This window comes from Ursus arctos, unplaced genomic scaffold (genome assembly GCF_023065955.2).
Source record: "Ursus arctos isolate Adak ecotype North America unplaced genomic scaffold, UrsArc2.0 scaffold_3, whole genome shotgun sequence".
Classification (NCBI taxonomy): domain Eukaryota; kingdom Metazoa; phylum Chordata; class Mammalia; order Carnivora; family Ursidae; genus Ursus; species Ursus arctos.
In genome coordinates this window covers 43,815,903-43,841,618 of record NW_026622985.1, presented here as the reverse complement: position 1 = coordinate 43,841,618, position 25,716 = coordinate 43,815,903, and the positions used below count along the sequence as shown (strand labels likewise).

The window sequence follows — 25,716 nt, the reverse complement described above, 5'->3', positions numbered from 1 at the left end:
CCCTGGATACCCGTCAGGCTCTGGCCGCTGAGAAGGTCTTTGGAAACTGTTGCTCACGTTACAGAGGCTGGTTTTTCCCGGGAATGCTGGGCGGCGGGACACCCGTGCTATTGGCTCCTCGCCTGATTGCACCCTCTGAATGTACCCCTCAGCCTCACTATTCCGCTTGGAGAATCAGGCTGTGCCCGGAACCCCTTCGTGGCCGAGGTTAAAGTGCAGTTCCCGCTCAAAATGCTTGTATGTGCTCGCGTTTGCAGGGGCTACTTGGATTAACTAGTTTCAGGGAATGCATGGTGGGTGTCCTTGGCTGTCCACAGTTATTGGGTCTTTCCCCAGTAATACTTTTTCTGTTGTTTATTTAAAAAAATATATATATTTTTGACAGATATTTACCTTTCTAGTTCCCTGCATGGGTCCGGAATTGAGTCCTGTGGGCTCACACTCTCATTTAAATGCGTGTCCATCACGTTCCATTTAAGGAAGGAAACTTTCAAATAGAAATTGAGAACTCCAGCACGTTTCCCTACGGGCGGAACAGCTGCCGGAAACGTCCTTTGGGCTCCAGCTCTGGTCGCCATCAGGATCACAAGTGAATTTCAACACCACAAAGTCCCTGGTCTCATCCCCACGGCCTCCCCATCCACTGTTGGGCCGAGGCTGCTTCCTAAGCGACTTTTTAGAGCTCCAAGCCTCATAGGCGCGTCAAGGCAAAGTGGTTTCAGAGTTGCAGCCCACACTTTTTAACGTCCCGATCATTGTCCTTGAAACCCGAGCCTCATCACCGCTCGCCCCCAGCTCCGGGCTCTGGCGGTTTAAAAGCTGGAGAGGAAGTGAAAGCGTCAAGTACAGTAAGTGACACCCTCCGCCTCCGTGTGTACATAACAAAAGCTCAGGAAACGTGCGGGTCCCTAGGATATCCGAGCCACCCCATTCCCTCCCTGGTCCTCCCCACCTCCACAGTGGACTGGAAGCACCTTGTCCCAGTGCACACGTGGGACACATTTGTTTTTTATACTTTTCCTCACCTAGATTGCTCTGTGGTCCTGCTAAATTTCCCTCCCAACGCAACCGCTCCTAACAAGCAATTCCTCAGTTCCCAGGTGCTTTGGCTCATAGATTCTTTATTTTACTGTCCCATGAACGATAGGATCTTGTTTTACTTGAGGGTGGCCGTTAAAAAGTGGTGCTGGGTGTTGAAAAACGGGAAAATAATTTGGGCCAAAAGCTTAGTGGGAAGGAGTCTGTCGAGCGAGGTGAGCTCCTTATCAGATTAAAAGTGGGGGGGGGGGGAGCTGGAGATCTTGAGGGAGAGGATTCGGGGGAGTAAGGAGGCGTGGGCTTGGTGGATCGCACTTCAGAGTATATACCCAAACCGAACAAAAGTGATTTAGGGAATCAGCCCAATAGTGGACGGAACACACCAGTAAGGAATACTAACGACTCGATACACATGGCTTCAGTGTCCCGGACGCCTAAACAATAAGCCGCGCGTTAGGAAGGCAGTTGATTTCCTCTGTGGCGTTCGTAGGCTGTGGATACTGCGCCAGCCCGCGGAGCATCCGCTAGGAAGAGGGGCGCGAGAGATCCACGAGAAGGGGCAGCAAGCCGCCTGATTGACAGCTAGAAATCTGATCTTGTGAAAGAGACGCGGAGCCAATGGGAGGCAGCGATCCATCAGTTTGGATTGGAGGCCCCTGGAGGAGAAGTAGAGGAAAAACCACCGAATTGAGCTCTGTCAGAGGCGCTTTCGGCTTCCAAAGGGGAAGTGCTGGGCAATAATTAATGTTTTTATTAAATTTGGAGGGAATTTTTTGCAGCCGTTCGCCTAGCGTGGCCTTCAGGTGGGTCTTTCCAACAACTTTTTATGTCTCTCCAGATAATTGCATGGTTGTGGGTTGCAAAAACTATCCTTATGAAAGAGGTGTCTCCGTCTCTTTAGTCCCGTTAGGTGCAAAGCAAGTCTCGTTGATCGCCATTGCTAGTTTTGCACACGTTTGCGAATCAGAGCTGCCCGGGGTACACCGACCGCGCAGGGAAACATCGAGAGTGTAAATAAATACATCGCCTCTTGTTCGGATATTTGCTACTGCCGAAAATATGTAAATTGTGAACTCTCTTGGCTCTCTTTGGATCCAGGTGAAGGAGGCGGTGTAGGGAGGGTTATTTTTGTGAATGGGACTGTCGGAGGGTAATTAGCTATGCAAATTCAAGAGCTTCATTCATGATTTTTTTTTTTTTTTTTTTAGCCTAAAAGCCATCTTGTTCCCCTCTAGGTTGATAGAAGTCCAGATCCCGAGGAAATCTCCAGCTAAATGCTCAAAATATAAAACACTCAGCTGAGATTTGCGAAGAGCAGCAGAATGGATGGATTTTATGACCAGCAAGTGCCTTACATGGTCACCAATGTGAGTGATCAGTTCGAAAGTTGCTGTTTATAAACTTGACTCCAACGGGAGGGGGGGCGGGGGAGGAGGGAGAGAATGAGAAGGGAGGGGGTAAGGGGGCTGGAATTGCAGATACTTTATCTGCTTTGTTGCCACTGTAGGGCGACTCTGCTTCTAGAAGCCCAATCTTCAAAATGAGCTTACCTTTCAGTGATTTGGATAAGGCATAGTTTTGTTTTTAAGACCCCCCCCCTTTTTTTTTCTGATTAAAGTGCCCAAGATGAGTGGAAGAGGAGATGGAGGGCAGCAGCAGCTGCTGCACTCAAAGTTTTTGGCTGGGTTTGTCTGCCACATTGAAAAGAATGAAGTTGAGACAAATGCTGACACTTTCTGTTTACATGGGGTGTTTTTGTTTCTTTTTTTATCGTCTCATTTTTTTCCTCATGTTTTTTATTTCACCACTCTATTTTTATTTTTTGTTTTGGGGGGTGGTATCAGAGAGAATGAAATTCACGGTATTTTAGTCTAGCTTTGATCCAGCTAAAAACGACTTTAAGTGTGATTGCTTAATGTTGTTTTGATGCTGAGATGCCATGAATATATGACTGATAAGTAGTCGTGTGTTACGCTTGGCGCTGGGAAGCAACTCTCCCTGGTTGTTGAATTTTCAGCCTAAGCTTTCACTGTCAAGTGAACGGTGAAAATGAGTATTAGAATTGATACTATGGACTTTTATTTTTCTATTTAGAGAGAGGATCCAGTAGACTTATGTATGCATGTGGTTTTTTGTGTGTGTGACATCTGAGGTTTACATTTTTTTTAAAGGATTTTATCTTTCCCTTTGTAGAATCAGCGTGGGAGAAATTGTAACGAGAAACCAACAAATGTCAGGAAAAGAAAATTCATTAACAGAGATCTGGCTCATGATTCAGAAGGTGAGGTTTGATTTTGGGTTGAATCCCCCCTCTTTACCTATACTCCCCATCCTCATAAAGGTGAGGAGCACTTCAGTCTTAGCTTAAAAATAAGACTCTTTCAAATTACTGCATTTAACTGAGACTTTTACTTGGAGCAATTAACAATGTGACAGTTTGCATTGGAGGGTATTTTATGGCCCTGTCACAAACTAATGAAAGAAGGAAATAAAAACTTAATAGTGGCATCCTTCTTTTAATCATTCTTTTGTGTTTAAGTACTTGTGTCCATATGGCACATAACTAATCCCATACACTGAGGTAACAATTTTAAAATACCCAACGCGGTGGGACAAAGTAAGCAGCTAGGTATACTACTTAATTTCTCCTTTCTACTTTATTAGAAGTTAAAGGATGTAAATCATTGTTTGATTTCCCCTTCCCCTTACACTAAAACCATTTACTGTTATCAAACTTTTCATGGATGATTTTAATGACTTCAGGGTGAGGTCATAATATCTTGTTTATAGGCCTTCAAGTGTTCACTGAATCATAATTAAGGCCTAATTTATAATTAGAATACCTATTTGGGAAATTAGGTTATAGATTTTTTTTTAATGCACTGTTAGGAGGTCAATATATTATAAAGTATTCTAGCCATACGGGAGCATTCATAATGAACTTAATATACTTAGATTTAATTATCAAAGTTCAGTTTGCCGTTTTGATTAGGCATGTTGAATTCTGAAACTTAAATCTTCATACATATTGGACACCCTCTCTCTCCCACTATGACAGAATACACAGTTTCGGACTTGATAATAAACAGGTGCCAGAGAATTATCTCACTTTGACTTTTGTAAATCTGTTAATGTAGAGAATTAAGATCTTGTATTTTAAAAGTTGTCCCTTTTAGTTTTGAGGCATTGAAACTCAAAACATACAGTGCTTTAAGAATTATACCATGTACTGTTACATCTTTTATATAAGGTTCAGAAGATAGAAAAGAAGGTGATTGTCAGCCTTTCTACTCTTTCCTCTGCAAGAGTTGAGTCTATTTAAGAAAGGTTTACCGGAATAGACACACCTTCACCTTGGCCTTTTTGTGAATCCTAGCGCATGTGTGTTTAGTGTCCCTGAGCTTATTTATTGTTTGTTAAAAGGGGAAAATACTGCCTTCATTATTTAATTCACTAAAAGAATTTCTTAAAGAAGTGTTGCTTAATAGCCATTAAAATGGCAGGATTATTGAGCTATTTAAGCCATGAATCCTATTTTCTTTTTATATTGACTCCCCTCCCCAAATTAAATTGATACTTAATACCAATTTCATGACAAACATTTCCATTTAATGGAGCCTAAAGGTTTTTCAAATCTTTTGTTTATGTCTCTGACTTGTTTTTTAGAACTCTTTCAAGATCTAAGTCAATTACAGGAAACATGGCTTGCAGAAGGTAAGGCAAAAAATTGCTTTAAAAGGAGGGGAAAAGCAACTCTAGAAGGGGGGGAAAAAGTCCTGAACTTGCTGTCTTAATGTTCAGCCCAATTAATTGAGCTCTAAAAGAGCCACCTCATGTGTCATGCATACATTAGAGTCTCTGATGAGTTTGTCTTTGGGGAATCTGGGGCTGCACTACCCAGTGTCATCACAAATTACCAGGAGAAATTGCTTCCAGCTCACAATCACATCTGCTTTTGGCAAGAACTAATGCACCAAGACTTCAAGTTCTAAGCCTCTGTTCAGATTTTAATTGCAATTGATCAGGTTTATATTATTGTACCTCGAGAGACCTCCTAGAGCCAGAACCCGGCTTGCTGTTTCTTTTAGAGCAGCGCATATCATTATTTGGTGTTCTGGTGGAGGACTTTTCTGATGGCAGAAATTAGTTTCTCTGGGTTCATCAGGACGGGATGCTTCAAGATTTAAGTGCAAGTGTCTTCTTTCCACCTTGTTCACAACACAGAACGTTAGGTGTGTATCCAATACTTAGGAAATCTATGGCTTTAAAAGAAATCTTTGGGGGATTTGAGGATTTAAAGAAATGTTTTCTATTTGTTACTATTATGTGATATTTGCTGAAATTGATTTTTGCTTTTGTGTCACTTTTATTAGGATTTATTTAATACAGCAAAGTGACATCTAAAGGCATTACTCTTATTTTTAATTACCTTTTACTAAAATTGTGTGTTGCAATCTATTGTTATCTTTTATTGGGTGAAACTTTATTTTATAGGAACAATGAAATATTGCTTCAATACAGCTTACTATAACTTGAGAAATGCCTAATGTTGAGGGACTTCTGTTGCTGTCCACAATTTGAAATTTTTCTTTTCAATTTGTCATAGATGTGAAATATTACTTTTGTCCTATGATGTGTTTTATGGGAAATACAAAGAGAAAATTACATCTATTTAAGCATTGAGTATAATTTGTCTTTCTTTCTGTATTTTATCTGGGAAACACGCAATTTTTGGAACAGATTTTTAAGGTTGTTAGGAGAGACTCTTTAAATGGAACCCAAGTGTTGCTGTTGCTACTTTGAGCCAGACTGCAGTGTTTTATCGGTGGTCTTGCTTGCAGTTCATCAAGTTGCTGTTAGCATGTAAAATAAGTTTCTTTGTTTTGCTGATATTCTAGTTCTCCAAAAAGCTTTTGCAGCCGTTATAGATCTTTTAAGTTAAATAGCTCTTCTAGTAGCCCTTTGAAAGGGTGATTGTATTTGCATGTTCGTAAAAGGTAAGTATTCATGAAAGTTTTAGTTATTTAAAGATCATTTTGCTTGTCTCTGTAAATGAAACTTATTGCAATAGATTACTTACTATTGCAACATAAACCATATATGCAAACCTAACTTTTTCAAGAAAAATGTGCACAGAGGTCGTTGTGTTAACTTTGATCTGTTAGTTTTGCAAAGTTGAAGGTTGTGAGGACATTACATTTATGAGGAAATTTGTTCGCTTCTCTAAAATAACTTGCAATAGCTATTTTAATTGTTCTCGAAGGTTAGTTCTTAGATGTTTAAGTCTCATTGATTCCAAGTCAGTGCACTTGCTGGCAGATTTTGCATGTGCATAGCAACTCTTTTCTGGAATTTTAAAGTGTGGATTCTGTGACAGACTCTTGCCATTTTACAATCAGTTTTAGTACAGTCTCGTACTTTTGACTTGTTTTGTTTATTTGTCGCTCGGTAAGTGATTTGAATAACTTACCAAGTTAATCTTTTAAAACTGCGCTGAATATATTCTTACCCATGATTATTAACATACCTGTAAATCAGCTCTCAAGATTTAACTTTATATAAAACAAACCTAGAAAATGACTGATGTATTTGGAGGAACATGGATGTTTACTTAGAAAATAATTCATAAGCTTAAATAAGTTAAGGAATTAATCCTCGGAGTGTTTTATTGAATACCCAGGTGGGCGACTGTTTACAGACTATGGATAAGACTGCATTTTAGAATAATGTAAACAGTTTTCAAAATAGTTTACATTAATTTATCCTATCATGATATAAGCAAAATATTGTTAATAGGACTTTTAAAATCTAATAATGGAAAGAGAGTTCTTTTTTTTTTTTTTTACTACTTGTTAATAGACTGCATATTTATTTTTATTTTTAGCAATTCTGTATCATTATATTATTTGCTTTGGCATTTTAACTTGACTTATCCCACGTCTTGAACTAAGAAGAGATCTTAAAATTACACTAGGTTTTTTGTAGCTAGATTTGTCCATTTCTGTCCTTCTGGACATCCAGAAGTTAAAACATTGCCAAATTGGCAGACTAGGGTCTGTTTATATATTTCTTTTCATAATGCTTGGTAGCCAAGAAAGTGACCATGGAATTTTTAAGTCATCTTGACCCTTTTAAAAAAGATCATTGGCAATTAACCAAGTTTCTCTCATGAGTTAGAATCCCACTGGGAAGTTAAACAGGTCTAAAAATCTTATTAGACGTGAGAGTCAAGTCGTGTCATATGAAAATCATGTTTTTAAAAAGTGATTAAAGCCCTGAATACTTGGGAAATGATATACACCAAGCTGTTTGTTTTTTCCTAGAAGAATTTTTATAAATTAGAGTTAAAGTGCAACATATGGATTAGTCATAGGTAAATTATTATGGATTATGAAATGTGTTTTATATCTAAGGACCATTCGGGGTAGATAAGGCTGGACTATTTGAGGGCGAGGGTTGGAGCCAGTATTCTCAGTTTGCTGAAGTCCTGTAATTTGGGGCGATGCATGGAAATATATTTTTAATTTCCAAACGGGGATCAAAAATGTTTGTAAAGGATATAACTTTGTATTAGTGTCACTTTCTAAGTACTAACACTGCAATTTAAATATTTTTGACATATCTGCCACATTCAAATATATTCACACCTCATCCTAAAGAAAATTGAAAAGATGTTTTCAGTGACCACAGTAGCGCTTAAAAAAAAAAAGTGTCTATTTTAAATTTTGCCATAGCTACTTTATATTATAATTTTACTATGTACAATTCTTTATTGATTCTTTGTCTTTTGAGTTAGATTGCTGCTGACAGAAAGGCAATTTCAATTATTTGATCCCATGAAATAATGAGTTCATATATCAATCCTATCAGCATCGTGGTAACGTCTTATTCTTAACCCTCTGTTTTAAGTGGTGCTTTAGTGAATGGTGTCCTAAAAATTCATAGTTAAAATGGACCCTTTTGTGCGTGAGGGAGAGAAACAGAAGGATAGAAAATTGAGTTTCAAAAGGATTGCATTCTTCTAAAATTGCTGATTAGAGCTTACCTACTAACAACTGGAAGAGAAGTACTAAATTTCCTGTGTATCTAATATAAATGCGTAGCAACTTTTGAACATTGTTTTTGATGTGGATCTAGGTGTTCTTGAGGTCCCTTTTCATCAGTGAGAGTAAGGACGAAAGTCAACAGTGATTTGCTGCCACAGGGTAGGATGTTTTTCAATGGTGTTACATAGTAAGTCAAGTTTCCTGCTGCCCCCACACTTGAATCAAAGTTTTATCTCCAAGAACAACCTTTCTACACCAAAGGTTATTACTTCGTGCAGATAAGGCTTGTTTTCTTTTGTTTTGTGTGACCTTCAAATAATAGGTTAACTTAACTGTAGAGATGTCATTGTATCCTCTCCATTTACTTCAGAAGCTGATATTAAATTTACATTCAAAATAATTTCCTGTGAAGTTCCTTTAAATAATGTGTGCTGTTGTTACTCACTATCCATGTCATCTGCAAGGCACAGTAGTCATACTGTACTCATTTTTATTTTTCAAACAATTATACTGTTTCTCGTTAAAGTGGAGCATAAATTGGATATGTGCTCATTAATTTTTTTATGTGATATGGTAAGAGCTAAAGACTTTAAAAACTACATTATTTTATGTGGTTTACATGAAAAAGGAAATGAGAATTAAGCATTAAATTACAGAAGTCCATACTTTTTCTTAGTATTGAGCAAGAATTATTTCGTGTGTAGGGGGAGGGGCGCTACTTCGGCCCTTTTTGTTGTACCAGGAAATACTCTAAAATATGAAAAGAAGACTTTTTATTTGGACTTGATTAAAAGAGAGCAGGTAGAGTAAATGTATTATATTTTAAAATAGTTGTTGAAATTATATAAATGTCTTTTCATCTAGGGTCTACTTGCAAAATAAAAAAAAAAAGTTTGTTAAAAATAGAACTTGGATGTGGTATAGCTTTGATATACTTTCCCAGAGGGTCCTAATCAGTGTTAATGAAATATTGCTTTTCTGGTTCAGTTACAAGACATGTGTATTTTCTTGAATTTCATAATTTTATTTCCTTTGACCTGTGTACAAGCTTACAATTAAAAGAATGATAATAATAAAGTCAGACCTCCATAGTATTAGAAAATAGAAACAACAGCTCTTAAGCTGTGCTTGTTTCCAAGTCACTGTAGTAGGTCAGTGTAGAGTTAGAAATGGAAGCTGATCTGAGACTGAAGACAGCTGAAACTTACTGTTTTCTTTCTTTTAGAGCATCAAGTATTAAAGATGTTTCTGTTATGGGGAAATAGCCCCCCCCCCCCGCTTTTTTTTTGTTTGTTTGTTTCTTTAAATATGTTTATACTACTGTATTAATTAATGCTTATACGTCGGTACAATCATTTTTAATTTTAAAAGTGGATGTGGTATAAAACCAGGCTTAGTGGCTTCATGATTATTTTGTTCCATGGCCTGAAGCTTCGTTTCAGGAGTATACAGAATACCACCGTGCAAAGGTTGATTTTCCTGTTGTTTTGCTTTTATTTAAAATAAAATTCAAGTTTATTCAGAGAAACTTGTTGCTAATTCTTTGATTCAAAGTGATATGCTACAAAGTTCAACAATAATCTGTTACCTCAGGAAAAAGAAAATCTGAATAATAGGTAAGAAAAATAAGACATTTCTTGAATGATTTTTTCCTCCCTCCCTCCCTCCACTCTCTTAGTTTCCTTCCTTCCTTCCTTCCTTCCTTCCTTCCTTTTTTCCTTCCTTTTCAGTTTTATACAATTATGGTTTTGTGAATAGTTACCCTATAAAGCCGGATGGGTTAAATATATATATGTATATATATATTTAGATGGATAGATAGATATAGATGTCTGTCTAGCTCTAGATAGATTTAATTTTGTAAACTTGCCACTTATTTAAATGTATACCTTAACAGATCTGAGCAGTATTTGAGATAGAGCAATAAAATTGGTGTGTTTATTGCAAGTTCAAGTTGACTTGCTTTAGCTCTCTGGAAGGGTGTGACATGAAAAGATTGCGGTTGGGCCACATGGCTCATGCTGGACTGTGTTTTTGTGAATGGAGGCAGAACTCCAGTTCTGCCTGCTTGTCTGGAGGAATTGCTGAGGAGATCAGCTGTCTCATTCACAGGCAGAAAGAATGACTCATACATCTTCCGCCTTGTTTGGCTCCAGGTCATTGTTACAGTGGATAGAACTGGTTTTAATTAACTATTAACCCCTTTTATACTTGACATTTGTTCCATTTGTAATTTTTCCACTTTTTTCCTAGCTTTAAAAGAAAACTCCACGGACCCCTAGTTTGTAAGGAACAGAGGATTCTTACTTAACTGCAGCCAACCTTGGAAAATATTTAAAACTCTCACCTTTTCTTAAGTAATTAGTATTTCATTTGAAAGTTTAAGCATAAAATAAAGGAACTCTATTTAAAAATCGCCCTCGCCCCCCGGAAATGTTAGTTAAGGAAGTATGCTGAAGCTAAAAATGAGGATTACTGATTCTGTGGCATCTAGATCATGATTAATATTTTCATGAGCTTATTTCTTATAGTATGTATTGCTATGCAGTAAAAGAGAGAGAGAAAAAACACAACAACTTTGGATAATAATCTAGGTAAAGCAAAGAGCTGAGAGAGCAGATCCTACCCTTTTAAAGCCGGAGTCCTGAGACTTGATGGCAACTTGTCTATTAATGTGCAATGAACTGATAGAGCTGTTCCAGCTATTACCAATAAAATCCACATGCTTAATCTTCTTGAAAGCCTTTTATTGGTCTTTTGGTCTATACTTTTCCCCCTTGTCCTTTCTTACTCTTCCCCTTCCTCTTTAATTACATAGTGTGGGGAAACATTTTCATTCCCCAAAGGTGATTATTCCAAGCCTAGTTTATAGTAGATAGCAGTGAAAATAGTGTTTTTTAAAGGTTGGCCTCTATGGTTAATTTTCCGCTTTGGAGTTGGTATGGCTTGCCACAGATTTTCAGGCGGCTGTAGTTTGCTGCTTCACAGAATTCCCGTGAATTGAGGAAAAAAGGAAACGTATGATATGAGTGTGGCAATACTTTGTCATATTTTCCTTGCCCAGATCCAACGTGTGTTTTTCGTTAACTGCTTTCCTTTTACTCTAACTTGAAATTAGAAGTATACTTAAGCCTTTGTCTATTTAAGTAGCATGCTGCTTCATTTGGTCTAGTCCGTTTCTTAAGATTAGCTTCTGTGAAAATGTGAGTCATATGTTTTTTGTTAAAATGCTGTAATATGTTCAGGCATAAGTGTGAAGTATTTATTCAGTATGTTAAGGAGTTAGAACAGAAATAGCAATTCTTATAGCAATTCTTATTCTTTTTACAAATTGTTATGGACCTATTTTCTATATATTTGTGAAGTATAACTTCCTGCCTCTTCTAAAAATTTGGCTTTTCTCCCCCCCCATGCTTATCCCAACACATACCACATATCCATCAGTGATTTTTATGTCTTTCTTGCAGTGAAACATATCACAGAGTTGCAATTTTGTCTTATGATATGATAGTAAGGAAAAAATAATGTCTGGCCTTTAGGACATTCATACCAGCATATTTGGTTACAAATATATTTTTGTTACTCACCAGCTATTTTTAACTATTCCTGTAAAGGGATATTACACTTTTATTAGATTCTTGTAAATGTTGGCTTTTTATAAGCATAGTAATTGCTGTGGTTGATAATTTTGCATCTCGATAGTTATGTCTGTTTAGCTGTTAATTTAGAAGGAAAACCAAAACATGTGGGTATGATGGAAAAAATGTGTAGGATTTGGTTCTGTCTACCTGCTGTTATTTATTAAATAGATATTGAAAACATTTTTGTATTTTTTTGGTGTGAAGACTTGTTTTAAAGGCTATTTCTCCACTTAGATGAATCTGTGAGAAAAATGAAGCTTGCTATAATGTTAAAAATGTTTATAGTTAAGGGAATACCAATGTACACATTTTAGCTGTTATTTTTATCTCTTTCCAGTGTAATTCAGGAGAAGTGAAGATTTTAAACTTGCATTATAATGACTGAAGTAGTTTTGTGTGTGTGAATTGAAAGAAATGGGTGGGAGGTGAAAGTTTGGAAAAAAGAAGTAACATTTAGGATTTAATTTAATCGCCACAAAAAACCTGTATTACCACTATTAAACTGATGAATAAAATACAGTTCAAATAGGTTAAAATAGTGTACATACTTTACATAGATAGGAAGTCATAGAACTGTGACTTGAAGTTTGCATGGCTTTAGTTGCCCATGGTAGCAGACGTTAGTGGAATATGAAAAGAAAAAAATCTCATCTTCCATTATATGCTGATCATTTATAACTTGGAAGAAAGTTCTTAATTTTTTTGGTGACAGAGGATAGAATTTGTCTTTAATAGGCTGAAGTATTGGTGTACAGAGAACGTTAGGAAATAATTTAATGTCAGGCTGTATATATTTTAACAATCGGCAGGATTATCATTGGTTCTGCTCCTATAATACGATGTAAGTTTTATTGAGCCAAATAGTTCTGCTTTTAAAAATGTGATTAAGCTGATACACAAGAATGTTTAGTCCTGTCTATGTTGTATTTCTTTTTTATATAAATTTTTGAATAGAGAATTTCTTTTTATAGGGAATTTTTTTTAACTCATTCAGCTACCAACCCGAAACTTTTTCCACAGCGAATGATTATGTTCATAAACATTTCCCATTCATAGTAGGCTCTTTTTAAAAAATTAATTGACATCTATTTTAATATGACTTGACTGGATAAAACATTTCAGTATTAGATATTACTAATAAAGTAGTACTAGTAATCAGATCATAGCTAAAGTTAAATAGGATAGCTCCTCTATTTTTTACCAAATTAAAAGGAACTAAATTCTATTTTATGTCGTTTATGTGTGTATGAGGGTGTATATTTGTGTGTGCACGTGAAAACTTGTTTTAGTAATATATTATCAATTTGGAATAGGTTATTTTTATGTCTAAATCAACCGCAATGAAAATATTTTAGAAGTGAAAACGTGTACTTGTGTTTTGATTGCTGCCGAATACATTAAGTCCTTGCTCTTCAGTATTTTTTTCCTTTACTAAAAATAGGGAAGTTCTTTGACACAAGGACTGATGAAATAGTGATATTCTTTTCATGAGTGTTGTATAGTTGCCAGGAAAATATTTTGCAAGAAAAGATGGAATTTATTATTTATAATTTTATTATTATGACATAATCCCTAAAATATATTATTTTCTTCTATATGACCAAAATCAATGGATATGCTTTCAGTAAAAAAAAAAAAAAAAAGCTTTGTAGCATATTTTGGCCAAATTTAGGTCAAACGCTTTTAATTATGGTAGTCTTATTTGCAATTGACTGAGTAGACCAAATGCAGGCATTTCTGTCAAAGCAGAGGGATGTGTGTAAGTGCACATCATTTGAAAGAAGGCTGTAGTTATGGGCTGCTGCAGCACTGGCAGTGGGTGAATTGAACTACTTCTTACTCCCTTCTTGCAGAGAAGCCCCACAGCTAATAGAAATCCTGTAGCTTCTTCTATTTTGTTTGTCTCTTTTATTTCCATCTGGCAGGTGATATTCAGAAGGACCACAACTGCCACAATTAGATTTCTGACACTTGTGTTTTCTAGTTGACATCCATGGTTGCTTCTATTTTCCCTCCCAAGTGTTGCTGTCAATACCATTTTAAACAGGAGCTCATTGGCAAATAATCATAGGTTTGACCTGAGCCGAAAAAGATCTTACTTGACATTCCTTATGCCTTGGCAGTTTCTCTCTTAATTTTTTTTTTAATTTTTTTTTTCTTCAGCTCAGGTACCTGACAATGATGAGCAGTTTGTGCCAGACTATCAGACTGAAAGTTGTAAGTATAGTATGACTCATCTCTTGAATTTTTCTGTCTTTCTTGTTTCCTTCTTTCATTCTTTCTCTTTGGTTGGTTTCCACCTCCAGTGTCTGTTCTCGCGTTACGTTGGTACCTTTTTAGCGTATAGTCAAGAGGTGATTCTGTTTGTGGAGTTGTGACACCAGCGGAATCCCTGTATGATCTGAGTGGAGCTCCACATAGTAGCTGAGGAAAACTGTTCTGATGAAAAGATGGTCCTGTATTTGGTTAATACCTTTGAAGAAGAAATAGTGTGTGATCTATGAATGTGCAAGTGTTTACTTTCAGCTTTTTGGTATGTTCATGAGAAAAAGTCTGAATGCTGATGGGAGAAAGTCAGTAGTTAAGATCCATGGGAGACTGTGTATTGAGTAACTTATAAAAATTTGTTGGTTTGTATTATTTTACATTCATGAACTTTCACCTACTTTGATGTAATTTTTAGCTTCATTTTCTGCCTCCTGGTTGCAGTAAGACAAATGGAAGTAACCCATGGCTTGTCTTAGGATCCCTTCAGTGTTTCTTTCCCTGAGCCTTGCTCCATGGCCTGTCAGAAAATGCATGAGTTGTGATTCATGGGACAGTCGCCTCCTGGTAATCCCTGAGTGAGCGTTATGCCTGTACAAACATGGCTGCCTCCGGCTTCCCTCCTCATATTTATGCTCTGCCATTCTACCAACTAACTGAGGCTGTTGACCTGACATGTAAAGAGTAAAGAAAGGGGTATAAATGCCATCTTGATGACGAAAGTGACCTAATACGTTTTCATTCTGTCAGTATCATTTAGAGCTCTAACTTGTTTCATTTTTCCAGACCATTGACAGTTTCACAGGGGGCAGTATCAGCAGCAACTAGAGATGCTTACTACCTTACAGCTTTTCAGACCCATATTCTCACACGTAATCTCACACGTCTAATACAAATACCTATGTGCTTCAAGGAGCAGATGTCTGTGAGCAATGTTGTCCACTTTTATGTTTGGTATTTTAAATTTCCCAGGTGTCAAGGGTTGTAAGAAGTTACATGCAGATTCCCTCCTGTGTTTAGTTCAGCTTCATTAAAATTTTTTTTGTTCTATTGTGGTAAAGTATACATAAGAGAAAATTTACCATTTTAACCATTTTTTAAGCCTGCAGTTCAGTGGGACTCATATTGTTGCATAAATATCAACACTGCCCACCTCTAGAACTTTCTCATCATCTCATTCTGAGCTCTGTACTTACTAAAAAATAACTTCTCACTGCCCCAAGCCCCTGGTAACTGCTGTTCTGCCAGCTTGATTTTTGATCTAAGAAGAGAATTTTGTGTGCTGTTTGATCTTGGAATATATTTATTAGGCGATTTCAGGAAACCTATTCAGCAATGATATAGACCTTTATTTGAGATCCTTAGAAATTTCCAGAAAGATGACAGCCAAGGACGATGGCTAGGGAAGGCCTTCCTTTCTTCTTTAAAGTGTGGGAAGGGAACGGTCACATTTCCAGCATTTCTCTTTCTTTGGGACACTTGAGTCCTTTCTAAAAGCTAAACCTGTCATCTGAGTGGGAGAATTATTCTCATTGAGTCATTTTACATCTGAAGAAATTGGTAATGATTCCAATACTATACCAAATGCCAGGGTAAAATCACTACCAGAAAGAAATTTTTGTTCTTATCTGACCTCTTTTCATTTTTTTGTATTCTTGACTCTTCCGTCTTCTTGAACTCTTCTCTTGGTCCACGTGGGATGATTTTTCCTTTCTCTTTTAACTACTTTGATTACTTCTTCTCCCTCCCTCCTCTTTCCCCAGGAGGAGGGGAAAGCCTTTGCTCTTTTCTAACATGGACCATCCCTGCACAGTCCCGTAGAACTATCTATGATGATGGAAATCATCTGTTTCTGACCATTCAGTATAGTAGCCACTAACCACGTTGTTCACTGAGACCTGAACTGTGGTTAATGGGACTGAACAAATGAATTTTTTGTTTTATTTAATTTCTGCTACTTTAAAGAGACACATGTGGCTCTTGGTTGCTGTAGCGGTCAGCGCACTTCTGTATAGTGATGTTTCCTACATTGTTATCTCTGGCCTGGGTGTCCCCCTGCCCCCGTCTACTGGGCATCTTCCCCTGATCCTCCATGTGATTCTTGTGCCAAGTCAGAAAAACGCAACACCTTGGGACTCAACCCTCAGCCCTTAGCTAAGCATTGGCATAAAACACCATAACACAAGATGCTCCACAGACAATTCCCACTCGGCTAGGCCAATGTGGAAATTGTTACTACTGTTTTTCCCGATCAGTGTCTCTTTGGACTTCTCTTGCCTTTCCAGGTTGATGGCATAACCAGCTAAGCTGAAAATGTTTATCTGCAATTCTTCCAAGTTCTTTACCGTAGACCTCCACTTGCTTACCAAGTTGTCCATTCTAGCTTTCAAAAATATCTTAATTTTGTGGTTGTTACTTATCTCTATTTGACTGAGTTCACATCCACATTCTGCCTTGACTGATCTTGTGAGTAAGCCTTTTGGTTGGTGTTCTTCTTTTCAGTTTTCCCTCCTCCCAGTCCATTCTCTGCAGGGGCGGTAATGCATAGCTGTCTGACCTTGCTAATTTTCTCCTTAAACTTTCTTCAGAGCAAAGTCCTACAGAACATGATTCTACCATCTGGGCCTTGACTTGTTTCAGTTTTAACTCTTGCCATCCCAGCACCTGGTTCCTCCCTGTCCCCCGAGCTCGAGCCCTTCTAATTTTTCAGTTCTCCAAACAGGTGGAGCTGGTTTATGTCCCTCCGCCTTTGCACATGTTGTTCATTTTGCTTTATAAACTTTTACTTTTGCTTTGTGGTATTGGTAGAGCTCCTCCTCCAGGCTCAGCTTAGACTTGACCACATTGAAGTCTTTCTTGACTTATTCTTGCTATCCTTACCTGCAGAGTTAGACACTACAGTATCTTGTGTCTGGTACTTATTGTAACATTTTAGATACATGTATTTCTTCAATAAGACTGTAAACCTCTGGAGGTTTAGGAGCATGTCCTGCCTAGCACGTTATAGAAGTAAGTAAAACTGATCACATGAATGTGGTCAGGCTCCTAGTGCTCTTCTCCTCCTAAGTGCTTTCAAAACCCTAATTCCCTTCTTAAAGGGAAAGTATATGATCATGCCTTAACACACTAGATGTAGTCTCATTCTGGAAAAACATGCTAAAACCATGAATGTTAAGCATTTTCAGAATGCTGAGGTTTTATTTTTCTTCAATAGTGAATATTTACAGTTTAACAAATATGGCTCTGGGACTTGTGAATAAAGCCCCTAATTTTAAAGGAAACCTCTAAACAAAGGTAAAAATAAATCTGAAATAGTCTAATAAAAAGAAAATGGAGGTGTGCTTTATTTCACGTTTCCACTCTCATAAAGGACTATTGTTCGAAGATGGTGAAAAGCTAATTTCAATGTTCATTGAGAACAGAACAAAGGGAAATGATTCAAAAAGAGAAATAGGGTATATGGATTAAATTCTAATGATTTCTGGATGGAGGAGGTTATCAAACATTGGAACCGAAAGGTTAGATTGTCTGCTAAATGCCTTTTACAAATGTTTGGTTCTTCTCTGGGAATGCTTCGTGGAGCAGAGGGATCCTATCTCTAGGAATAGAAAGAAACCCCACCCCGTCTGTGTGCCCGTCTGTAGACTCTGTGGGGCTGTTTTTTCAAACATAAATGATCAGACTTCCTTACATACCTCAAACAAATAAAATGCCTCTCTTTTTATTGCTTCAGTCCTTTGGTAAATGTAGGTTAGGAGAATGAACAGCCAAAGTCTGTTTGACCATAATGTGTAAATCTATGTGGAAGAGGAGAGAACAGAGAGTTCAAAATTGTGAGAAATGATATTAAACCATAACACTTGGGGATTCTCTAAAACTCTTCCCAAACATTCTTGATTTTTACTTACAAAATACATCAACTGGAAATCTAGAATCTAAAGACCTGTAGCTTGCTGCTAACCTTTGAAGGGTGCTGACTTTTGAAGCACCTGTAGGCACTGAAGGCAAATGAAAACAACTCCCTACAAGTCCATCCTAAGAAGTGAATGGAGGCTGAGAAAAGCTTACTTGGCTCTAACAAAATTGTTTATTTCTTAGAAACAAATCTTTTCAGAACTCAGCCACTGCTGAAAAAAGCAGGATTACTTTAAGATATGCTTTAGTCCAGAGGAAGTAGAAATCTGTCTTTTCAGAAAAGAGAATTTAAAGAGTATTTAGAACATAAATTAGCCTTATCTTTCCAAAGTGGACACAAATTTGTACATAAACTGAATTTTTGTAAATTATGTGTTTTAAATTTAATACATTAATAATCTTATATTTCAAATCACATACTTTAAACATAGTTACAGCATTCATCTTTTGAAATGTACTATCTCTCATTTTTTTCATTACAGTAATATGTTATAATTTTTCCAACTGGTTTGTTTCCATTTGGGTACACTTTCAGTGTTTTCTCTACAGTGATTCACAGGATAGATGATGTTCACATTTACCTTTTACCTCTTCCCAGAACATTCCCAGGGGTATAACCAGGGTTCTGCAAAAATTCCCAGCAGGATAGGTCTTTGTAACTCTACTCCTTTCTCTTGTACTCCAGAAAGAACACAGGAATGCAGGTCAGTTAGAATAGTGTCATTAAAGGAATAACAATAACCTTGACTCTGATATGTTTATATATCAGAAAGTAAACATTGAAAGTTTGCAAGTTTGTATACTTCAATTGAAATTCATAATACAGTACTGGTGACCCAACTGAAAAGAATCAGGGCAAACCAGTGTGTGGGATCTCAACTTAGAGCCACTATTACATGGATGAGTCTTTGTTCAGGTAAATAAAAGTCATAGCTATACTTCAGTTTCTTAGGAATTAAAAAAAAATACAGTAATACTTGGGTCCCTTTTGCAGTTATGTTGGGTGGGGGCAGGGGGTACCTTAACAGATAATGACCACAAATCTGCTTTTTAAAACACTGAAGTCAGAGAAGTCTCCATGCAGACCCTGACTAAATAATTTCTTTTATATTAACCTGTCCTTGCCCTGGATTGGGAAGTTCCATTGGTGGTTTGTGTTTCTTACTTTTCTGCTTTTCTACTAAGCCACCTTCTTGGGTTGTGTTCCTTTTTACACACCTAGTGAGTACTTGATAAAAGTTGGCTTTTTATTACTAATTTTGAAACCTTTCTTGCCTGATTAAATTTTTGGATATGACTGGCTGGGAAGACTTTGTCTGTAATTCCTACAGTTTCTTTTACCAGAAGGTAAGCATACATTCGAAGAGGAAGTCTATTTCTGGGATATGAGAACATGAGTTTGTTACTGTGTCTTGTTTTCTTAAAAAAAAAAAAAAAAAAAAAAAAAGAGGCATGTTTAAACATGCCACTGTACAGACCCAAACTATCCACTTCAAGGATGAATAGCCTGGTGCCTTCCTCATCTTAGAGAGTCTTACTTGAGATCTAAGCTATAACCAGCTCTTGAAGGTTCTGTTTCCTTTGTGTAAGGTTTTTGTTGTTTCAGTTGTTTTGTGTTTGTTTGTCTTTTTTGTCTTTCGCTTTTTTCTTTTTTATATTTTACCAAAGCATTATGTTTACAGAGTGGGGGAAAAAAACACAAATAAGATTGTTCAACAAAGTCCTATTCTCTATAGCAACTTTTTTTTTATGCCTTTCATTTGTCCCACATGCTAAATAATATCCTTACACTGCAACTTCTTGATTTATCAGTTTTAGATTTTTATCTGGCACCCCATTCAGGAAAGTAAGCGTTTGAGATGTGTTTTAATTATTTTACTGAAAGTAATCAGCTATGTAATTCTGCATGAGTCCAGTAATCTTGATTCACATTTGAGTATGAACAAGCATCATTTGGGAAGCCAGTTCAAATGCAGCTCCATTTTCCCTATCCTATGAGAGTTTGACTTTCGGGTTTGGAATTGGGCCCGCACATTTCTAGTGAGCTGTTAGACGATTCTGATGCAGGCTTTCCGTGCAACACAAAGTTAGATCTGTGGCTTATCTTGTCATTTACTTATTTGTGGAACAGTGACAGCGGTGTCAGTCTTTTGAAGTTAAATTGTAGGATGGACTCTCCTGTTCATACACGGATGCAATTCACAAAGTGATAAGAGTTTCTGAAAATGTTTATAGAAGTAATGCACTGTTATTTTGTTATTTAAGTATGCTAGGGAATTAAAAAATGAAGTCTACCTAAAAATGATATTGTTAAAATAGTTTAATTTTTGTCATCTTTGCTAGAATTATTTGTACTATCCAGTTCCAGAGACTGTTTTTTACTTATTTTCTCTTGCTTTACCTGGAGGAAGTGCTCACTGTAGATCCCTGTCGTGCTAGAAACAGCTCTAGTTTAGAAGGAATCCTCCCCTTGCCACTGAAGGAGAGCCAAGCGTTGGTGGCCCCACCGCATCCCAGGTGCCTGGGGGTTTTCATCGTCCGACGGTCTACTCTTTCATTGTTAGTGTACATCTCACCCGGGCTGGGCACAGTTTAGAGTCCAGTGGCCGCCTTTTCAGGAAAACACACATTTTGGTGGGTGCTTGATTGTTTCACAAAGAACATATTTTTCAAATGAAAACAGAAACCCACTGGAAAAAAAGCTACCTCTTACAAGAGATTTTGTTTTAGATAACGAGCTGGAACTATCAAGTTCCATAGAAGAAACGAACTCTAAATCATATACCTCGGGCATGTCAGTTAACCTTTATTTACTTATCTGCAAAATGACAAGGAAATAATAATCTCTCAGGCCCAGAACACATTATGAGTCTATGGTACTTCTTCCACATTCAAGGAAAAAAAGAAAAGATAATATCTAAATATGGTGAATGCTTGCTGAATATAAAAAGGTAGATTTTAGAAAAAACACAATTAATGGGGAAATACATGTAATTAGAAATTACTGTTGGGGCTCCTGGGTGGCACAGCGGTTAAGCGCCTGCCTTTGGCTCAGGGCGTGATCCCGGCGTTATGGGATCGAGCCCCACGTCAGGCTCCTCCGCTGTGAGCCTGCTTCTTCCTCTCCCACTCCCCCTGCTTGTGTTCCCTCTCTCGCTGGCTGTCTCTATCTCTGTCAAATAAATAAATAAAATCTTAAAAAAAAAAAAAAAGAAATTACTGTAAATGACTATGTATAGCTAGAAAATTGCATCAGTTTTAATAAAGTCTTCTCAGGTAGATCCTTTTCAAACTTTTTAGTTTTATGAGCTCCTTCTTCCTCAGGTAGATAGTTCAGATTTAATGCCAAGGTGAAAGCCAAAAAACAGAGCAATGCCAAACCCCCCACAAAACTGGAGTTTGTGGCTGTGTTATAGCTGGAAGCTGAAATTGTATATTTCACCTCAAGTTTTTAGCTTTTTCTTTCCTGTTTTATTTATCCTCTTAAATGTTGCCTTTGGTTTAACCCATTGTCCTAGAAATTGACTTCAGAAACATGATCCAAGGAAGTATGCCAACAAATCTTTTCCACTTACTCTGCCTATAATTAGTAATAAATTATTTTGAGGCAAGTGATCTATGCCATCTTTGGTTAAATTTTGCTTAATATTAAATAAGTATATTGCTGTGCAATTACTGGAGTGGTTAGGCTGAAAGCCCAACAGTATTTGTTGGAAAGTTTAGGTAAAGGATAATGGTGGGAAGTTATTTGCAGGACCAAATATTATATTCTTTGTTCCAGTGTTTTTAATATATATACATATACTTATGCATAGTGGTGATTACAAATAGCAAACACAGCATTTGCTAGTATTTGCAAATAAGGCCAAAGCAGTCATGAAAATGACTACATTTCTGGACCACCATTTCATAGAACATGTGAATTTACAAAATCAGATATAAAGAAGTCATCTGAGCTAAAGTAGTACATGTGAACCTGTATGTCATAACTGTGTGGCTAGTGTTTTTATAGTTTTTATTTTTATCATTTTGCCACTTTTCCCCTTTTATAACATTTAACATCTTAAGATGCACAATGCATATTTGCTTCTGTTACTGAATTTTCTCTTAACGAGAGTTTGTGCTGCGTCTCAGTAAGTAAAAATGATTGGTTTCGTGTGTTTGCCTTTTTTTTTTCTTTTTGGTGCCAACACCCAGGAACGAACCAGTTGTGGTTGCTTTTTTAAAAGCTAATGAATTACACCCCAACAAGCATTACTTGACAGTAGCTGAGAGTGATGTTAACTCAAAAGCTCAATTATTGACAATATATCAGAAATGGCTAGATTAAAAATCCTGTTTATACAATGTCTGATTAAACTTTAAGATAGAAAAAGTGCCTTTGTGTAATGATTTTATATGCAGTCTTTGACTCTTACTTAAATCTAAGGTTTTGCAAAGAAGTTCGTTTTGCTGTGGATGCCACATCGTTAAACCAGTCAGAGGCTTGTTTCATAGTTGCTCCTAGTTTTTGACTTTACAGTCCTGTTAGGGGATATTTTTAGATCCCTAGAAAAGGCTTGAATTGTGATTGCTCCTTTAGGTGTCTTATTACTGTAGGGAATCTTGTATTCATATTTCTGTTTGCAAAATTAGAATGATTGTATTCTTAGAAATGTGAGCCATATTCATTATTTTGATTTTTATGTTTAAAATATGAATAGTGAATCTTAATAGTGTAACAATTCTCATTTTACTTATGAGATTTTAGTTTAAATTTGTTGATACAAATGTTGATAGTTGTATATTTTTATTGAGGATGCTAAGTAGGTTGATAAGACTCTAAAAGTTTATTCATTTAATGAACATGTTTTGAACATGTTTGAACACCTGTGCCGTGTTCTGGCTAGGCACTGATAATAGAGTGGTGGACAAACGAGAAAAATAGCTTTGCGGTCATGGAACTTAAATTCCAAACTGCATGCAACTGATTAAAATAAAGTCTTACTCATCCCATGTCAAGGGATGTGGCATTGTGGGGGGGTCAGCATGTACACATAGTCATGGAATAGTCAGATGCTGATCTGTTACCTTCTGAAGAAAATGTGCTTCGGTGGTTTTGGTTTTTGGGTTTTTTTTTTTTAGTTTTATGTTTATTTCTACAAAAGCACTCTGTTCAAAGGTATGGCCACTGGATTTTCCCGTGGATTACTGTCAGTGTCTTTGTTCGCATCTCTTTAACCCATGCCTTAATTCCTGTGTTAGGGACTAAGAAGGTTATCTTATATCTTTTAATAAATCATGAACACCAGTGGCAATTACATATGCAAAATATTGACCTACTCTGCTTTTGAGATCATACTCATCCTTTAAGATTCTGTTCATTCGTGAATCATTTCATTTATGAATGTCATTTATTCTTTGCTTATCTTAGAATTAACGAATTCTATGTGCTTATAAATGCTTTATATACATCTCAGTGTGAATATTATTTAAATTGGCCTACCGAGGATGGGTCATGTCTTACACATCTTTGTATAATTCACATTTTGTGGGTGTTCAGTGAATTGAATGAATAGCTTCTCAGATATTTAGGGTCTTAAAAAAGTGTTTTAGACATATTCAGGCACAGGTAGCTTAAGTTGTCTGAAATCTAATGCAGCTGTTCTGCTTGTGTTTTCCCATGTTTTGTTTTTCTTTGAGAGATAATGGAAAGCCATTTGCATTTATGTAACATTATCAGTGATCAGTCTCTGTTATCAGATTAGGGCTCTCTAATAAATATTATTTGATAGTCCTATCTCACAATATATTTCTCAGTAATCTCTACTTAACACAAATACTCTGAAATAACTTGGTATTTTCTCCCCATTTTTTGTAGAGCATAAAATTATCTACTAAGGCCTCAGATGATTGAAATTCCATAGGTCAAATCCCCAGCTCATACTTGCATAGACTGGGGATGTCTTCTCCCTTCCCTGAGGGCCAGTACTCAGCCCACTTGTAAAGGTTTCAAAACTGTTAATACTCTTTTTTTCTTTTGGTAGTTTTTTCCCCCCCCCCTAAGTAGGCTCCACGGCCAGCACAGAGCCTGACTCGGGGCTTGAACTCATGACCCTGAGAACAAGATCTGAGCTGAGATGGAGAGTCGGATGCTTAACTGCCTGAGTCACCCAGGTGCCCTGAGAGACGAAAACAATGACCTCTCCTTTGTGCACCAACTGTTACTACTCTTAAAAAAACAACAACAAAAAAAAAAACCCCAAAAAACACTTCATCACTTACAGAGAATGTTCTTCATGTAGGACATGGATATTGTTTGAAAATTCTTATTAAGGCACGATAGATTGAGAGGGACCAAGAGAACCTTCCCATAGGGGTTTGTCCCAAGAAGGATGTTCTGTGAACTTTTTTGAGCCAATAGCTATGGTTGAAGGAAGATGGGAGGACTTGGCACTTGAAAATGTTCTATTTATCATCTAGCCTCTAGTGCTTGCCTTTCCCTACGTCGAAGATTTCCCCTTATCCAGACTTTGAGAGAGACTTATGATACGTCATATGTTTGCCTGTTGTGTATGTGCAGTTTTTGTCCTGCAAATGTTTCAGACATGGTATGTTTTCCTCACTGGGAGAAGAACCTTTGGGCAGATGATAGAGTAGTGGCAGCAGCAGAAGTATTAATATTAGTACTAGTCAGAGTAGTAGGATTCGTGGAATTCCCAGAGTAGTAAATATTCACAAGAATCCCAGAGCTGCAGCTTGAAGAGACATCATTGATGAATGATCTCAGTGCTCCTGTTTTTAAAGATGAAAAACTGAAATCCAGAAAGGTTATTTGGCTCTTTTAAAACAAGAACAATTGTATGCCCTTACTTGTGTGTTGGGAAAATAGTAAATAAGAATTATACAAACTTAGATGCTTTCATTTATTGGTGACCTTTTCTTTATCAAATACTCTGTAACACTGGAGTATGAAATATTTTTCTCAACCGTTTTCTTATTAAAGAAGGCATTTTAAGCTTAGCTACCTCAGTAACACAAATATATTTTAGAGGCAATGAATTAAATTCAATATATCTTTATGCCAGTTTTTTGTTTATTTACTTTATCAATTTTAATGTATTTGCATATAGTTCACAGTTTACAATTACTTAGGTTTTTCACATTATGATAAAGTTCTATAAGCCAATACCAAATTCTGGATAAATTTTGATCAGAAAGAAATATATACCCCCTTTGCCCACTTTTCTCCCTGAACCTTTCAATCCTGATATTGAAGGCCCAAACATAAGATCTTCATCTTAGATTTTTTTTTTCGAGCCACAGAGTAGCCAGCAAAAGTTCTGTCAAATACTATTCAGGCCCCTAGACTCGTTAAAAATGGCTCGTTCCTGTCAAGATGTATGGGTAATATTGAAGTGTTAACTTCAGTAGTGTTAGCTTTTCCTTTGAAATGGCAGTCATGCTGTGAAGTGAACTTTTACTGCTGTTTGAGGTTGTTTTTCTCCATCCTCATGGACACAACAGCCTTATTATGTTGATTTGATTTCACTCTGGTTCTTGGCACTGGGGCTAGAATGTCAGGTGACACAGTTGTCTCAGCTCACGGGTCTGCTGGGAAAGCCAAGAAACTGGATGTCATTGCTCTGTGTTTCTGGATGTTTTGCCATCCTGAGCCTCTCCACATTGTTTTCCTCTAGGATAATCAAACCCTGTATTCCTTTCTGAAAGCTTTCCTTACATTCACTGTTTTATTGCAGATTAAAGGCTGATGCATTAGAAGGTTATCAGCTAATCAATAAACTTCAGTCATCTCTTCTTGTGATAAAGCT

The 25,716-nt window shown here is 36.9% G+C and overlaps 1 protein-coding gene across 8 annotated transcripts in view; it reads left to right on the top strand.

Annotated features, from left to right (window-relative positions):
• The first annotated feature begins 561 nt into the window (after positions 1 to 561).
• ETV1 (ETS variant transcription factor 1) overlaps positions 562 to 25,716 on the top strand; it is a 91,791-nt gene continuing 66,636 nt past the window's right edge. The window contains exons 1-6 of one of the 8 annotated variants that reach the window (XM_026506727.4): positions 1,426 to 1,841; positions 1,940 to 2,136; positions 2,274 to 2,405; positions 3,232 to 3,319; positions 4,705 to 4,752; positions 13,889 to 13,942. In XM_026506727.4, coding sequence (XP_026362512.1) covers positions 2,361 to 2,405; positions 3,232 to 3,319; positions 4,705 to 4,752; positions 13,889 to 13,942 — 235 coding nt within the window. In that variant the 5' untranslated portion in view covers positions 1,426 to 1,841; positions 1,940 to 2,136; positions 2,274 to 2,360. Of the gene's footprint in view, positions 849 to 1,425; positions 1,842 to 1,939; positions 2,137 to 2,246; positions 2,406 to 2,564; positions 2,752 to 3,231; positions 3,320 to 4,704; positions 4,753 to 4,774; positions 5,271 to 13,888; positions 13,943 to 25,716 lie in introns of those variants that run through there. The other 7 variants (XM_026506720.4, XM_057304313.1, XM_057304312.1 and 4 more) reach the window with 7 other exon arrangements.